At 47.5% G+C, this 18,677-nt stretch overlaps 1 protein-coding gene across 1 annotated transcript in view; it reads left to right on the top strand.

Annotated features, from left to right (window-relative positions):
* The first annotated feature begins 805 nt into the window (after positions 1-805).
* Positions 806-18,677, top strand: part of DPYSL2 (dihydropyrimidinase like 2) — a 422,636-nt gene continuing 404,764 nt past the window's right edge. Inside the window, exon 1 of the mRNA XM_078666613.1 lies at positions 806-1,266. Coding sequence (XP_078522739.1) covers positions 937-1,266 — 330 coding nt within the window. The 5' untranslated portion in view covers positions 806-936. The remainder of the gene's footprint in view (positions 1,267-18,677) is intronic.

An 18,677-nucleotide genomic window follows, 5' to 3' on the forward strand; every position in this document is an offset into this window, starting at 1 on the left:
TGATTGTCTGGTAGTGCAAATCGTGAATGTGTATATTTTGGGTGAACAGTGATCCCTCTACACAATAAATGTGACCGTTTAAGTAAAACAATAGCGGCGTTATTAACCTCCCTGCTCTGCTGCCATTGGCAATGCACCTGGTCAGTGGGCGTTGCTCCTTTCTGGTCGGGCTATGCAGGGTGCATTTTCCCCTGTGCGGATGTAAGCTGGGGAGGGTCTGGCACCCACCCTGCATTATTACCGTGTCCTGGCTGCTGTGATAAAGGAAAGCTGTGACTCAGCAGCGTGTCACGGGGGAGGGGAAGTGGGAACCATTCCCGGCAAAGCAGGAGCTAGTTGAACCTGGCAGAAACCCCTCGTCAGTCCCCTCCCTTCTCAAAACCCACCCGGGGCTGGAGATCGCCGCGGGAGGCGGGAGGTTACACGAGAAGAAATGGACCCTGCCTCCCCCCGCCCCTCAGACCTCCTGTAACTTGCGCGATCGGGTCTCCACGGGAGCCCCCTGGTACCTGACACCTCTCCCGAAGCTGGCATCCGCTGAAGCTGACAGCGCCCCGAATGCTGACATCTCCCCCTTTGCCTAGGAACACCATCATCACTTCCGGATCAGAGCCCGGTTCTGCTGCAGAGTTCTTCTCCTGGTCTTGATGCTGAACGGGGAACTTGCAGCCTGCCTCCTCCTCCTTCTAAGAGCACTGCAGAGAAAAGGGTAAGCCCACAACGCCCAACTTTGGTGGCCACAACCAGGAGCCACTCCCTGAAACTCATTGTTTGAAAAAAATGACCAGTGTGAGAAAAAACAGAAGGGGAGTGGATTCAACCTCTGCTGTTTGATGCTGTTGCCCCTGCCTCCCTCTCTCCCTCTAATACACTGATCCGCTGCTGTTCTCTTCCCTCCAGGGGCAGATTGACTGCTGGGCAGGGGCAGAGGCGAGCATGGCTGGCAGGAACGGCAGGCAGAACGGGCAGAACGGGGAGGAGGATGGCTTCTTTAAGAACTTGGGCTCCGGGAGCCCCAAGCCCCGGCAGAAATTCTGCGGCATGTTCTGCCCGGTGGAAGGCTCATCAGAGAACAAGACCATCGACTTCCACTCGCTGCCCCTGGGCAAGGGTTCGGCCAAGGTGGTGGCCCAGCAGAGGGACGTGGCCCACCTGGGCAAGAACAGCAGCAGCTGGGATGCTGGGGAGCCATCTGTTGATTCCGGGAGGAGGGTGGAGATCCGAAGGGGTACCGGCAAGGAAGCACTGCAGAACATCAGCGACAAGGTGCGTGAAGGCTATACGAGTTTGGGCTGGCGTTCTGCAGCCGTGCCAATAATGCCCATTAACGCCCGTCTTGTATTTCCCTTTATTGATGTGTTATTGTGTTTGCTAGTACCTTCCCCTTAGTTATGTCTTAATTGTTACTGATTAGTATCTAACAATGTTTTATTGCGCATATTGCATGCCTGGATTTACTGCCGCCCCTGAGGTGTGTGTGTGTTTGATATCACCAGGATTAGCTGTGTAAAAAACGAACAGCTTTGGAGAGGGGTCCCTGCTGTTGCGCGGGTGGAGTTTGATTTTATCGCTTCCTTTTGCATTTTCAATCACCGCCAGTGGAGCAGACACAACCACGCCCTTTTCTGTGCAGCTCACAGCAGTGGGAATTGTGATTCCGGCGCAGCACAAACTGCCCAGACAGTACAGACTGATGCCCCCTATTGGTATGGGATGTTTCCGGACGCAGGGGGCACCTCACATGCGTCCCAAACGTGCATAAATGCCGTCCAGGAGTGGATCAGGTGGCCGTGTGGGCAGAGCAGTGACAGACTCATCTCAGGATTTTCCCACGGGCTCATGATAAGTAAGGACTTACTCAGCAGAGCCCTTTTCTAGCGGACAATAACTGTGTCCATAGCGCCTGGACTGGAGAACTGGGCATCGAGCTCAAAGGAGTAGTGTTTGCAAGCGGCACGCGGTCTAGTCCCTGCAGATACCCAGATCCATGGGTGGGTAGTTTATCCCGTCCGGGATTTTTACTTTGCATTCTGGGACGTGTCGTTCTGTTTTATCCTACTTAACACCATCAAGACAACACGTCTCAGAAGGCAACGAGAATTGAGGTACTGTCTGGACCAAGAAACTGCAGATCTTTTGAGCGCCCACTCTATCATCATTATCAGGGGCTCAACACGAGAAACCCCATTTGGTTAATTGTAGCATACCCAGAGATAGAAAACTTCAATGTTTTAGGACTGGCACATCTTTTTTTATTTTTTTTAAAATATCTTTTTAATAACATGTATCGACATAAACATACAGTACAGCAGATATGACGTGTGAAAATACAGTGGAGACAAATATAATTACAAATACAATAGGATATTCCATTGGGGGTCAAGGAGAAGGGGCGTCATCAAAATCAATATTGCGGGGCGGGACACAGATATCACCATAATGCGTATTCCAGGGGTCCCAGATTTTAGACCATTTACGGGAGCAGCCACGCGCAATGTAAACCGTCTTTTACCTATGCATACAAAGTTGAGATCTTTCTTCCAATCTGCTATTTTGGGTGCGTGTGTAGCTCCCCAGAGTTGTGCAATGTTTCTTTTGGCTACCATGAGTCCGAGTGTGGCCCATTGAGTAGTGTAGGTGTTGAGGTCAGTGGGCTCCCAGATATTTAGGAGACATCTACGTGCCTCAGGGTGGTAAGCAATTGACAAAACTTCACTAATCACATTGTGTACCTTCTCCCAGTAGCTATGGATGAAATCGCAATGCCAAATTATGTGCTTGAACGTGCCCATTTGGTTACATCCCCATCTACAATTCCCGTCCGTTGGTCCTCCCATGTGCAATCGCTGAGGTCCTGTGACATAGATTCTGTGGAGGATTTTCAACTGTATTAATCGGAGACGTGCCGGGATTGCGACTGTTCTGGGGAAGGAAATAGCAACCTGCCAGTCCTCGTAATCCATTTCAATGCCATCTCCTACCCACTTTTCCCGCAACGTGCGGAGAGGATCTTCCATGTTATTTATGAGTTTTTTATATATGAGCGAAATAGCTTTCTCAGTTAAGTATCCGTCAAGGATTCTGACCTCTAGCGGGGATGCGTCGGGGGGAGGAGTACTTAGGCACGGCCGCTCGCAGGTCATGTCGTTTTTGCACATATCGGAACCGCTCTGTATCTGCCAACTCGTGCTGGCGTTGGAGTTCGGCAAAGGGCAACACGTCGTCCTTGTTCAGAGATCTTTTATACACGTGATGCCAATTAGCTCCTACTTATCAAATCCCTCTGATTTCCATAAATTGCCCAGTATTTGAGAATCCCATAGGGGTGTCGCTAGTGTAAGTTTCTGGTCCCATCCGAACGATTTATTAGTTGAGTGCCAGACACCGACTGCATGTTTGGTGGGACCAGTGAGTGGGTGTCTGCCTGGTTTGGAGTAGAGTACCCAATTGTATACACCTCCGGGGAGGAGCCATTTATCCATGTTGAATCCCGGGTCATCAGAGCGGCTGTAGATGCCGTAATTGATGGCTGCTAAATGGGCAGCCCAGTAGTATTTTTTTGTCCGGCAAACCGATTAGACCGTCATACCAGTTAAGTGTAAGTTTGTGTAAGGTGATGCGTGGTTTCCCATCACACAGAAGCTCACGCTGGAACCCTTCTACCTCTCTGAAGTATGAATTAGGGACAGGGTCAGCCGAGTTCTGCAGTGCATACAAGAAACAGGGTGGTGGCATCATTTTAAATAGGGCCGCCTTGCCTAGCATTGAAAGTGGAAGTGACTTCCAATTTGTGGCGTCTCATTTGAGCCTGAGCAGTGGGGGGACAAGGTTGCAGGAATACCGGAGTGCCGGATCAAGTGAGGCAAATATTCCCAGGTATTTGAAACCTTGTGTGGCAGTCTGTATTAGGCAGTTTAGAGGTAACGGAGATGGGTCTCTGTGGAGGACATAGAGGATGGATTTTTGCCTGTTGATCCCAAACCTGGAGTATCTTCCAAAAATGGCTAGGATGTCGAGAACTGTGATCAGTGATTTCTGAGGGGATGTGAGGTATAACAGGATATCATCAGCTTAGAGAGAAATACGGTCTTCCCAATCCGGAGACCAACGCATTCCTCGAATGACTAGGTCTCTCCGGATCCATGCTGCAAGGGGTTCCAGTGCCAGTGCCAGTGCGAACAGTAGAGGGGATAGAGGGCTTCCCTGTCGGGTCCCACAACTGAGTGTAAAGGCCTCCGGTTTTTTGTTATTTACAACTACTTAAGCCACAGGGTCACAATATAGAAGACGCACCCGACGTATAAAGCCTGGACCACATCCCAACTTCGTGAGTACGGCGAAGAGGTAGGGCCATTCAACTGTATCAAAGACCATGGTAGCATCCAGGGATACAATAATCGCTTGTTCCTGTATGCTTTACCCAAAACCCCATGAATCCTGCGCAGATTTAACGCAGTGTTTTGTGCGGGGCATAAAGCCTGATTGATCAGGGTGCACCAGATCCACCATAACTTTAATTAATCTGTTGGCAAGTAGCTTGGTAAGAATTTGGGCTCTGCATTTAAAAGTGAGATATGGCGGTAGGAGGCACAGTCGGTTTTGGGTTTCCCTTCTTTATAAATTGTGACAATAGTTGCAATTCTTTGATCTAAAGGCAATGATCCTCTTTCAAGGCTTTCCTCGTACATGGCTTTTAGGTATGGGGCCAGCTTGTCAGGGCGGAGTTTGTAGAGTTCGATAGGGATACCGTTCGGTCCCAGGGCCTTGCCAGGGTGCAGTGCACGTATCGAGAGTGCTATTTCATCAGTGGAAAGGTTGCTGGGTAGGAATGTTCGATCCTCAAGTGAAAGAGTAGGGAGAGAAATGTCCCTAAGGAGGTCCAGGGATTCGTCTTCAGCCTTTGACGCTACTGAGGTGTAAACAGTTCAAAAATGGTCAGCAAAATGGGTAACAATATTGTGGGGGTCTGTTATGGGAATCATATTGGCATCTATGAGCTCTGGGACGAGTCTGGTAGCATATTTTTTCTTGTCAAGCCAAGCGATCAATTTCCCTGCCTTGTCCCCCCAGTCGTAAGATCTGGCCCAGCTTATCCTGTCCCAGTGTTTTGGCTCTGTCAGTCACTAATGCCCTGTACTCATCTTGATGGAGGCAGAGTGTGTGGAGTGCGTCAGGTGTGACGTCAGAACCCATGACCTGCTCTAGTCGATATATCTCTTTCTCCGCATCACAGATGTCTTTAAGTTTGTCTTTTTGCATTCCCGCTATCAGTGAGAGGACCTGACCTCAGAGTACAGATTTAAAGGCCTCCCACAGGACCTGGGGAGAGTGCACTGATGCCTCGTTTTCTTGGAAGTAGTTGTCTATGGACTTAATCAGATCTTTACGAATTTTCTGAACTCGTAAGTACCACAGGTTTATGGGGGTGATTGTTCCCACTTGTGTATGGTCAAGAATTATGTGTACCCATAGTGGGGAATGATCGGAAATGCTCCTGGCAAGGTGTCTAATTTCGTGAATGTTTGCGACCTGTGAGGTGGGAACTATAATGTAGTCTAGGTGGGAGAGGCTGTTGTGGCCCCAGAATGGAAGGTGTGTTGGATTTTGCTCAGGTTGTAGGATCTCCACCCATCCACAAGTCCCATGGCCTCTAGGAAGCCGGAGAAGGAATGCGAAGATTGGGGCAGCACACGAGGGGGTTATCTGTCTAATGTACCAGAGAGTATGGAGTTAAAATCACCCCCCAGCACCAACAGTCCATCTGGTAATGCTAGCAATATAGCTCTTAGGTCAGTGAAGGTAGTGGACTGTAGGTCCGGCGGTGCATAAATGGACATAACCATTACGGTCCGCCCCTCCCATGTCCCAGTGACCCCGATGTATCATCCATGATCATCGGCCCAAGTGGACGTGAGCGATAGAGGAAATGCTCTTTTTATCATGATGCCCACCCCCCGGGAGTTGGTTGTGAAGCCCGCATGTGCGATCATCTAAAATAGCCCCACATGTGCATTGCCCTGCATGTGTTAACAACCAGGTGAGTTTCTTGGAGTAACATGATGTCTGGCGCAAATCTCTTAATTTGTTGCAAAACAACACAACGCTTTATCTTGTCCCCAAGGCCGTTGACATTCCAACTCAACAATTTAATATCCTTCTTCTAGTGTACCCCCATGGACGATATGGTAAAATGTAACTCCCGCCACAATATTTACTGACTGTGTTGTCGTTACGAACCCAATAACTAGGAACAAATAAAATCGATCCCACCCAACAACCCCCCTCCCTGCTTCCCTGCACTCTGGGCTCAAAACTGCCCATAAGTTACAAAGTGCCTGTCGCCCAACAAATTACTAAAAGAAGAAAAATTGGGGGGAGGCATGGTGTCTCGTCTTCCCACCTCACCGATACATTAAGGTATAAGTTCTCTGGGCTCAGTTGGACCAAAACTACAGTATATAATAACAGTCGGAGTCCACTGGCACTCATCAATTTTAATTAATGTCTACTTGAGCCAGTTGTCGGTGTGTAACAGGCAAACCTCAGGGTGGGCAAGCGGTTAGAGGCCACCTGGAGTCTTACTGTTGATGTCAGGTGGTCAGCTTCAGCAACCACTGGAACTTTTCTCCATTGATTCCCTCCAACCATCAAGCCAGTCGGATGCTGCTTCCAGAAGATCAAAAAATCTAGGGGCATATTACCAACAACTAGCGATAATTATCGCTATGTTGGCTTAGCGGCAATAATTTAATAGCCGTGTTGCGGTGATTTTTATCGCTTAGGAGCCTTGCTATTATCAAGGTTTATCTCCTAAGCGATAAAAATCGGCCGAAATGCATGAATATCGCTGTAAAGTCAGCGATATTCATGCATTACCGAGCTAATGCTCTTAGCCATGCTATCCACCTCCCATTGGATAACATGGCTAAGAACTGCTCAGGGCAGGTGTTAGCTTTTGGAGATATTCGCGCTTAGCGCGAATATCTCCAAAAGTTGGTAATAGGAGATAGCGATGTTAGCGACTGTTTCCAGTCGCTAACATCTTGGCACGCTCACTTTGCATGTCATTAGTGATAAATATCTCTGAAATGCAAAGCGGGGCCCAAGATGGTCGCTATCACCTACTAGCTGTCGCTAACTGGTGTTAGCGACAGCTAGGTAATAGGGAGATCATTTTATCTTTGCTTTCTTGGCTTTTAAAGCCAAAAAAGCGGAGATAAAGCCCTGGATAATATGCCCCCAAGTCTTTCCCTCGGCCTCGAGTCGTAGACGGGCTGGGAAGAGCATGGCAGGTAGTCTTTTTTTTACGACCAGAAAAGAGCGCCGTTATTTTTGCACAGCTTGTGTAAAGTCTGGAAAGAAAGTGATTTCCGAATTATCCAACTTAATTGGCGGGGTAACTCTGGCAGCTTGCAGGATCATATCTCTATCTCTGTAATTCAGCAATCTGGCCAGTATCGGGCAGGGGGGCCCTGGCCTCGGGCGACCCCCGGCACCCTGTGAGCTCTTTCGTTCACAAATAGGTTGGATAGGCCCTTCGGTTGCAGGTGTGACGTGATTAGGGTTTCTACAAAAAGATCCGTGGCAGGCCCTTCTGATTTTTCCGGCACACCTAGGATGCATATATTAGTGCACCTTGTGCACCCTTCGTAGTCGTCCAGCTTGTTTTCAGTAAACTTCCGAAACGCTTGGAGTTCTTGGATTTCGGTTTGCAATTGCGAGGTGTCTTCTACCAGACTGGTCGTAGTAATTTCCAGTTGTTTAACCTTTTCTCTGTGTTTGGAAAGGCCAGCTCGGATAAGTATCATTTCTGAGGAAAGGGCGTCCATTCGCTGCTCCATGGAGGTGCGCACCCCGGTTATGGTCTCCATTACGTCTTTCAGCGTGAGGTCTGGAGAGCCATTTTCTGCCCCTCCCTGTTGCTTGTCCCATGCCAACCTGCGTTCGGGTAAGTCAGCTTTCGGGCAAGTATAGCGATCCAGCCTGCTCTGTTGAGTTGATTTTGCGCCCTTTGCACCAGACATGGTGAGATCTGCAAGGTCACTCGGTCCACGCTCCGTAGTTGATATTGCTACCGCTTGTCACCGGTCAGCCACACTTAGCGCACCACTAGCGGGGAAGGAGGGAGGAAGGTGCGAACCCCTCCGGCCCATGATCTTCAGCTGCGAAGGTGGTCAAGGGAACTCCTCAGCTCCGACTGGGCCCTCGCAGAGTGGTCATGAAAGGCCAAGCAATGGCCACTTACAAGGTATAAAAGCTCTCTATTAGCACCAGGTCCAGCGGTATCTCACATTAATTTGGATGCAGAAGGGAGCCAACCCAGTAAGCGTTGGGCACCGGCGGGCCACATGGTGAGTGGGATGTCAGCGCTGCAGCAGCCACCAGCGGGGGCCTGTGGGAGCAACTTAATCAAGTCCATAGGGAGGGGGAGGGGGGGCCCCCACAGATCCGACAATATTCCGGGCACAACACCCCCCGCCCATCTCCTCACACGTCTGCAGCTCACGGCCCCTCCGCAGGCCTCCACAGCGCTCGATCTGCTCACTGCTGGATTCCTCAGTGCATACGTAGTATGTGGGGCTGTGTGAATCCTCAATGCTCGGAACGGATATCAGAAAGGCAAGAAGAGGCTAGGAACTGTGGATTCGCGGTGTATCCCGGCTCGTTCCAATTCGGCAAGATTAAATGCAGAGCGTACAGGGCCCCCCGGTTTGGGGGGAGTCACGCCAGATGACATGATCTCCTTCCCGGCCTGGTCGTCACGCAAGGCCCCGGCTCTCACGTTGGAGAAGGCCTCGAGCGTCTGTGCACATAACTTCGGCCCTGGAGGTTCGCTGTACACAGGACCGGGGTCGATGTGCTTTGCTACACCTTCGGTTGGCGATTCTGGTCCCAGAGGTACGAGTTTGTGAGTCGGATCAGCAGTATCAGGAGGGAGTCCCAGGGACATCTCAACTTGCGCCCATTTTGCTCAGCCACATAGCCACGCCCAACTGGCACATCTTTAAGTGAAAAAGAATCCGATAATGGGAAAAATGCAGACGGTGTACTGTTCTGTCCCACTTATGAAGGATTGTTAGCACATTTGTGGAGTAAAAAGTACTGCTTCAAATTCATTTTTTATTTTTTTATTAATCTTTTTATTAACATAATTTAACTGACCATACCTTACAATAAGCATTTCCATCAGTTCATAGGAAGGCAGGTACTGTACGTCACCGATAGTGTATTTACAGAGTGCTTTCAGGCAGTGGAGGCCCCAATACCATTCACTTCCCCAAGCTCATCCCTCTGTACTTTTTACAGGGTGCCCATATCCTTTCCCACTTCTTAGCACATCCTCTGCTTTTGTAGACCGTTTCTTCAGCCTGCTGGCACCAATCAAGGTCTCATCTCCAATCCTCCATTGTCGGGGGTCTTCAAATTCATTTTTGATAAAAAAAGGACAAAAGTCTGAAATTGTTTAATTTAACAAAAGAAGTAATTAAAGCCACATGAGTCTGCATGCATTTTTGGCAAGGCGTATCTCTTCACAGGACCCCAGTCGGTTGACATTCATGTTTATCACACCTCTAGTTTTTCCCAGCTTTCAGGTACTTTATGTGCCTTGTGGATGAATGTCAAGAGGTGGGCACTTAAGGGTCCACGATGATGCTAATGTCCTTAATGCTACCGATGAGGCGTTTGTTGTAGTACCCAAGTCAATAAGGAGCAATACAGAAACATAATAGGCCTATTTTTAACACCCGGCTCACCCTATTTCACTCCACCAATACATGCCATACTCAAGAAATACACATCCTATGATCGTCCGGCCCATGATACTACTTCATGTACATTGCTCGCCCATGTCTTGTTTATTTTTCTTAGTCCGTGCTCAGCACCCCTGAACTCTGAAATTCTCTTCGAGAACATACAGCCTTTACTCTCTATCACCCAAAAATGTCCCTCTTATACTGCCCAAGCAAATCTCTCTTTTCATCCCACGGGGATTGCTCCTGTTCACTTAATTCTGCCCTTCAAAATCCCAAGACTGACAACCACCAAAGAACCAAGCCCCGCTCCCTAATGCATACCGTCTATTTCATAACATGTAGGCCTGCTCCATACACCCGGGAGTGTCTCCTACCACTTGTTTCTGTTCTCATTCAGAGCACCCTGACCCTTTTCCTAATCCCTGCACGCCATATTACCCAAACCACCCTGCCCGGTCATCTGCTCCCCATCCTCTCCACACACCCAGCACCCACAAGGCACCTTCTCCACACCCAAAAGCCCATCATACTCCAATTCCTTCTTTACCCATGGCTCTTTCCCCTTCATTAAGAATCCCTGATCATCTCCTGCACTGCTCCCCATTCCTGTAAAATTTTCAGAAACCACACAATCACTAGGCATGCAATGTACATTCTGAAACAGTCCTCGTTATCCTATCACTGTAAGGTATCAAACAACATACAACATAAATCAGGGCACAGAATGCTGCAGGTAGGTCACAATGTGAACAGGTCACCAAAACATCACCAAATGCATGCATGATACTGACAACCTCATTCTCACATAGGACACATCACTACTGTGCTCCCATTATATACAATTCAGTAAGTTCCAGTTCTTCCCGTAAAGTGCAGAAGCTACTGCACATCTAATATGGGGAATACAGTAATCCACGGAAAGGATCTCTATCTCTCTAGCTGGGGGACCACTGTGGAGGATCCACTCCGGACCATCAATAGATCCAGTTGTGTGAATGCCGCCCCTCCCCCCCAAGGGATGACAAAATAAGGGGGGGGGGGTTGCACACTCCAGAATCAGCGGGAAGTCCTTAATGGGCCCCCCACGTTCAAAGCAATCCACTGCAGCTGCCCACGAACACGCAATGCAGCTGCCTTCACTGAGGGGCTCAGCTTCAAGAGGTGGGTGTGAACCCCAGGAAGAGGCACCCTCTCACTCAGACTCCACAGGGAGACCTCGCTGGGTGAGCCGCAGACAGGGTAGCATCCTGCTCTCTTTCCTTAAGGACCAAATGCCCACGAATGCGCTGGGCCACTGTAATCACCCTGGTACATTAGCATAGGGAGAGGGGTCCTTGCATCCCAGCAGGTGCACTCTCTTTCTCTCTCTTTTGGCCCAACTCTGAGTTTGGTTGTCTTTGTCCAGCAGGAGGCTACTGGAGTTGTGTGGACCTGCACACGCCCCAGGGACAAAGGCAGGTCTTCGGCTCACAGGGAATCCCCTCTCTGACTTCCCTCCACAGTACGGCCTGACTCCTGTGGTACTGCGCCGGCTGCCAGTGAGTCGCAACCCTTGCTCCAAGCTTCTTGGGTGGTGTGTCCGATGGGGGCAGGGCTGCTGCTTCCGACCCTTGGAGAGCACCCGGAGCTGGTTTTTCGCTGTGATTTGGTGACACTCCAACCGCGATGGGTCAGCCACCGATGTAGCAGCCTCTTATCTCAGCTTCCAGTGCATAAAAGGCCTCAACTAATAATTTCAGCACAGTAGCTGCACAGGGGGAGTCTTCCACACCGCAAAGCACAACACATTTTCAGTCACTCAGAGATGAAGCGCTTCACCATGCACTAGAGTTTGCAAGGACCAGGAGCATAGCAGCATTCCTGGGAGAGAACTGGGGACACAATAGCAGGGTGCTGACGGGCAGGCCTGCACAAGGGTCCCAGAGCAAAATGGCAGTCCTTCTTTCAGTGTCAAAATTAAATGATAGAATGCACGCCATCATTCTTTACAATGTTCATAATTCCTCGGGGCTTGACAAATAGCCTTCCGCGTGCAGACTTGGGTTGTGCTCCGCCCCACTGGCATAAGTGTATGAATTCAAGCAAAGTAAAGAGCAATTTGTGCCCCTTTCCTACTCCCACAGGGGTAGTGAATCAACAATTGATTATATTTTGACCACAGCGACCCTTGGAAACAAGGCCCAGAGTTTTAAAGTGATAATAAGCACCCTAAGTGATCATCCCGCTCTAGCCTTTGACTTATTTATAGATCAGGGGCACCTTTCAGCACAAACTTTAATGACCACTCTTGCCCAGAATAACATACACCTAAAAAAAACTAACGGCTATACCTTAGGATGGGGGAAGATAGACCCTGTAGAATTAACAAATAAGGTAGTAACTGCGGTATATCCGGCAATGCTGAAGTGTTTAGACACTGATATAAAAGAAGAGGGAGTCCTGGATCATTTTAAGGTAATTCTGGAAAAAGTAAACGAATGCCTGACAAGGAAGCAAAAGGGGAACACTGTAGGGAAAAAATGATGGTTCTGCCACAATTGCTCAGTGGCCCATAAGACTTTAAAAAGAGCATTAACAAAAACTATCAGAGACCAAGAGGAGGTTAGGACCCTGAGAAAGGCATATAGGTTGGCATGTAAAGTTAGAAATGAGGAACTAAAGAAAGCCTTATGGAACCAACTCCATGAGAGCTCACTAAGTAGAAATAGCGATCTATTTTGGAAGGTGGTGAAAGCACCTTTTCTGACAGATACAAAGAACCATCCAAAAGTAGAAGTCGCTATTGAGGGACCAACCTGGGTAAACCACTTTTTAAAAGTTTTCGGTAAGTCTCCAGAAGTAGCTTTAACCGAGGGAAATAACAGGGAAAATCAGGGTAATCCATTTCCAATTGCACTAGAAGTAGAACTTCATGAAGTAATAAATGCACTCAAAGCGAGTAAAAGCGGAAAAGCCCCTTGCCCAGACGGGGTACCAGTTGACTTCTTTAAATTCGAAATAGATCTGTGGGCCCCAATTATAAAAAGGGTGTTTGACGCGACAATGAAGTGTGGGCTACTTACATCTTGGACCCAATCAATTTTGGTGCCCATATTTAAGAAGGGAAACAGAGAAGAGGTGTCCTGCTACCGCCCGATCTCGCTCCTGGATTCGCTGGGGAAAGTGCTGGGCAGAGTGGTTCTCCAGCGTCTACAGGAGTGGGCGGACGATACCGGGACCCTCTCGGATATCCAGTTCGGCTTCCGAGAGGGTTTTGGGACAACAGAACAAGCCCTGAACCTGGCCCTGATGATGGGAAAGTACGTGTCGGCTAAGCGGGAAAAGCTGTACATGGTTTATGTCGACCTTTCCGCAGCTTTCGACTGCGTTTCTCACGCAAAATTGTGGGTAGTTTTGACCGACATGGGAATAGATCCAGTCCTGGTAACCTTCCTTAGAGAACTATACTCCAATGCTTCCTCTAGGGTACGTTTTGGAGTGCGGGGTGAATTGTCAGAGTCATTCACAGTGGAGCGCGGCGTCAGGCAGGGATGTGTGCTGGCCCCCTTACTCTTCTCCCTTTATACTAACGGTCTCAAGGTAGAGATGTTGACGGGGGGGCCTGGATTTGCCCCGAGTGAAAGATCGCCTGGTGCCCGCGCTCCTATACGCAGATGATGCGGTGATACTAGCACGCACCCCACGGGAGCTACAGAAAGCACTGAACAGCTATGCAAAATTCATGGGCAATTTAGATCTCCACATAAACATAAAAAAAACATATGTTATGGTGGCAGGCCAAGTAAAGAAACATGGGAAGAGTATTTTTCTCGACAATGAAAAAATTGAATCAACCGCTCAATACCCCTATTTGGGGATTATGATGGATGGGAAGCTTAACTGGAAAGCGGCCATAGAAGCCCGCAAACATCAACTCCTGCGAGCAATTGCTGCACTTATCAAATTTGCACAGAAATTAAGAAAAAGGCCACCGGTAGAACTACTCCGCATCTATAAAGCAAAGTGCCACTCCATCGCACTTTATGGGGCGGGTCTGTGGGGACATAAAAACACAAAAGCCTTACAGGTAGCGGAGAATGCTTTTATGAGATTTCTTTTGGCGGTCCCAAAACGAGTATCCACCTTTGCTTGTCATGCAGAGCTAGGAATGCCCCACATCGAGGTCTTGGCAAAAATCGAACCCATACTTCTCTGGCGCCGTATCTGGACGTCAACAAAAAACTCTTTTACAAAAGAGATTGTGGTAGACTGTATGTCACTGGACCATGTGGAAAAAATAGAATGGCTGAGATACGTAAAAAATCTTCTTACCGATTTGGGGATGGCTGAGTACTATTCCAACCCTGAAACAATTGTTGAAATCCCGAAGAAAGAGCTAAAAAGAAGGGCGTTGAGCCACATAGAAGAACTACGTACCAGCCTAGAGATTAAGAAATCGTCAGTGCAACATTCCTTGACAGTGATGACTACTTTAGAAATGGAACCCTATTTAACATATGTTGAATCACACTTTGAGCGGTTTTTACTGGCACGATTTAGGCTGAATATTTTCCACAGGGTCGTAGCCTTTCCTGATAGAAACAGCTGGGACGATAGCCTAACGGTGTGCCCGTGCGACGAAACATCTGAACAGTCAACGATTCACACTGTACTGTTTTGCAAATACTATTCTGCACACCGTAAGCTATGGTTAATTCCCCTTTTGAGAACTTTAGGCCTTAGAAAATGTCGTCCCGCCATGTTGTGGTTGCAATTTTTAAGCTCTGAATTGATATGTAAAATTGTGAGCACCTTTTTAAAATGCATTTTTAAACACAGAGTAAATCTTTGACATGATAACGTTTGACTACTTGGGCTAAAGAATAAGGGTACCCTCTTTTAAAATGTAAATATATCAAATTGTCCTAGCTTCTGTAAAAATGAATTTTAAACGATGAAATGTTTTGTGCAAACGCTTTTATGGTTTTTCATGTAAATTGAAACCGAATAAAGATTTACTTACTTACTTACTTACTTACTCGCACAGCAATATCCTTCGATACTCAACAGACTCTATTTTTAGGTCGAGCCTAGGCAGCGAGCATGCGTTGTTGTCATCTCCTCTATCGGCTTTTGGTATACCCATGAATTGCCATTTGTTCATTGTTGTGCCATTTAGAAATACAGGGTTTTTATTGGTGCATTGGGTCTGAATCTAACACCTTTGCGTGCTTGGGTCACGCCGAAGCTATTTCACCCATTGTTTGCTTGTGTTAGCCATCCCACTGCGTCCGTGGTTCCTCTTGGTCATCCTAATCAGCCTTTGCATTTTGTAGGCTATCAACATCCTTTTAGGCTTTCGGGCCATTTCATGGAGCAATGCTCTGTTTGGCACCTGCAAAGTGGCAAATTCTGTCCGGTAGCTGTTGAGCTATGCCAATAGCTCTAACAAAAAAAAAAATGTGAGACCATTTGCATTTCTAATGCTTGTTTATTTTGGTCATCCATTTTCTTTAATTTTTCACCATGTTTCCAACAAATGTTTAGTCATACATTTCTCCATTCACATGCCAGACACTATGTTTTCTCATAGCTTCAAATGCTCAACATATGCCTGTCCAGGCATTTTTCTCAAGTACTTGGGGAATACATCATTCATCCTGAATAATGATCTTCATATAAACCCAATACATTTCAGGCTCAATGGCCTTTCGTCAGGGGTAACTCCAAAATTAAAAACCACCGTTTGTTATTATGCTCCATTTCACCCAATGTATCACAACCATAGCATTTCTCATCTCTTAGTACAAGGCATCCATCTAGTGCATTTTTAAAAGCAAACTCTTAATTACCTACATGTTCATCACCCTTTACCCACAAACACTGATATTACCCCAAACCTTTCACCCAACCACCATTCAATAGATTATACATCACATCACCCTGTGTGTCCACTTTCTACAAAGTGTACCCCCCATTAGCCTACACCTAACTGCCCATGAACAAAAACCTCAATGTGTACCTGCAAACTCCTCAACCTATGTTCCGCAGCAAAACAGCCTAAGCTGCTTTCCTCCTTGGTGAAAGTCCAAAACCGTTCCTTCCTCGCGTGACGCTTCACCTTCCATATCCACCAACGCAAGTCTGTTGAGTATCGAAGGATGTTGCTGTGTGAGTGGAAAGGAGCACAAATTGCTCTTTACTTCACTTGGAGTCCTTCTTTCAGCCCAACAGGCAGCAGGCCAGCACTCCTGAGCAATCAAGCCTCAAGGCGGTTCCTCCTGGCAGTCCTAGAGTCCTCTGATGGCAAGTAGAGCCAGCAGCATCTGGTTACAAGTCCCACACAGTGTCTCTAACCATGGGGCACAGCCCCTGTACTTATACTGCAAAAGTCTTTGTTCTGGGGGCACTTCAAACACTTTTTAAAGTACACAACACCCCCATTCAATCTCAAGCCCTGGCTCCAGACACACTACAGGGGGTGGAGACAGCATTGTGAAAGTCAGGCACAGCCCTATTCAGGTGCAGGTGCAACTCCTCCAACCACTCTAAATGCGGCAAAAGTCTATTCAGCCCAGTGCTGAGTCATCCAGGAAAGGCAGGACACACCTCAACCCCTCCTTGTGACTGTCTAGAGTGAATGCACATCTCCTTCTCCTATCAGTCTAAACCAGACGGTGAATGCACAACCAGGCAGGGCACAAAGAGTCATAAGCACACAGAAATGCCCACTTCTAAAAGTGACATTTCTAAAATAGTAATAACAAATCCACTTTCACCAATAAGCAGGATTTATTACTGCTATTCCGAATAAACCAAACATGGCCACACTACCCCTTTCATATCAGAAATTACCACTATAGCACACATCAGGGAATTCCCAATGCAAACCTATGAGAGGGCAACCTCACAGTAGTGAGAAACCAAATTAGCTGTTTGTCAGTACCAGGACATGCCACACAGTTAAGGCACATTTTGCCTACATAGCACTCTGCCCATAAGCATAGCTAGGGCCTACCTTAGGGGTGACTTTTATGTAGTAAAAGGGGAGTTGCAGATGTGGCAACCACGTTATATGCCACATCACTGCGACAGTAAATTGTGTGCGCAGGCCCTGCCGCAGCAGAGATCTGAGATAGGTTTGAAAGGCTACTTTGCTGGGTGGAGCAAGCAGCACTGCAAGCCCACTGGTGGCACTTAATTTACAGGCCCTGTTTATATTGGATACCACTGTACAGGGGACTTACAAGTAAATTAAATATGCCAAACAGGTGTAGATCAATCTTACCAGCTTCACAAGAGAGAGCACATGCACTTTACCACTGATCAGCAGTGGTAAAGTGACCAGAGTCTTAAAACCATCAAAAACAAGTCAGAAAAAAGAAAGGAGGAAGGCAAAACGTTCTGGGATGACCCTGCAAAAAGGGCCAGTTAGTTCCAACAAGGACAGACTTAAGTTAATAGAAGTTGCACAAAGTCAGTATAGAATAATCTCATTGATGGTCTATAGCATTTCACTACTTTGTCATTTTCTTTGTTAATAGTAATTGGGTTCTGTAAAGTGAAAAATTGCCGATTGTGTAGTGTGTTCACACTTACAAAAGAGGAAGCTCAATCAACTGTTGAATTGCAGTGAAAAATGGCAAAATCCTATTGACTGTCTAAGATACATGTATTAGGAGCCTTGCTGAAGTTAGGCTGTTCTGGAATTGACATTATCCTACAGTGGAGTTTGTACCAGATACTGGCCACCCAGCCAAGCCACATGCGTCCATCCATGTCTTTCTCATGAGTAAACTATTTTGAAATTATGCATGCCATCCATGGAAGGAGTAGCGGGTGACACACACATCTTAAATTGGATAAATTAGGTCACAAGCAGTGATGCTAATAAACGGCTAAGGATACGTGATCTCTGTGATGCAGTTACCACCATTTATGCTGCAGTATTTTGGAAAAGCTGCATTCCAATGATTTCTAAGTGGAAAAGCCAAGTTCGTTGCCATTGGAAAAAACATGTTTTGAGGAGATCAGGATCAGAACAGTGAAGAGCCTTGGTGCAACTGCTGATATTTTCAGGATGAATGGAAGTTGAGTGTTTTGAATGACTCTTGGGGACTCCCAAGGACCCAGTAAAGAATAACTTACAGGGTAGATGGCCAGATGCAGTGTTCCTAGTGATGGGATCCAAAGACTTGAAGTTTGCTGCAGTTTAGTTACAGGAAGTTGTAACATATGCAGCCGTCAGCTGCCCTAATGCACAGTGCTGATGAGGTCTGATAGTGTGCATTTCTTTCGTCCAAACAACACCAGGATTGAGCTTGTTCTATGTATGTCCAGATTGTAAATAGTTGCAAGTAACGGTTGCCATTACTTGAATGCTGAGGAAGCAAAATAGTGGTGTCAGTGTTGACCCCTGTGATAATTTGCTGCTGGTGAAAATAAATTGTGCAGACATACTAGGAGGATGTGTGAATTTTGGCACCCTCCTTGGCAAGGAGTGGAATCTGCTCATGTGATGATCTTAGATTCCAAAGGTGGGACGGCAAGAGTGCTGGAGGAAGTGGAAATGATGCTGAAGGCTGCCAACTAGTTTTGTAGAATAAGCACCCACAATCAGCAACGGCTCCTCCACTAAGGCGCGTCCTCCACCAGTGGACAGGAAAAAATAAAACGATAACGGAGCGTTATCATCATTTTATTTTTTGTTTTGGAGTTCCCGCTAGGGTAGGATGGGTCGGGGCTGGGCTACAAGATTCACAGGGAGAAGGAGTGGCTGATGCTGCACTAAAGTGCACATGACTGTTTGGCTGGCCGGCTTGGACCGGCCAAACAGTAATGCGCACTTTGCATGTTCTCCACTCTGCATTACAGCCTGTGTGGAGAACATGGCCCGGCATCCACTCCCTCTCTGAGTGCTGAACCACGGCACTCAGACCAATC

This window comes from Lissotriton helveticus, chromosome 11, assembly GCF_964261635.1.
Source record: "Lissotriton helveticus chromosome 11, aLisHel1.1, whole genome shotgun sequence".
In the NCBI taxonomy this organism is placed as follows: Eukaryota; Metazoa; Chordata; class Amphibia; order Caudata; family Salamandridae; genus Lissotriton; species Lissotriton helveticus.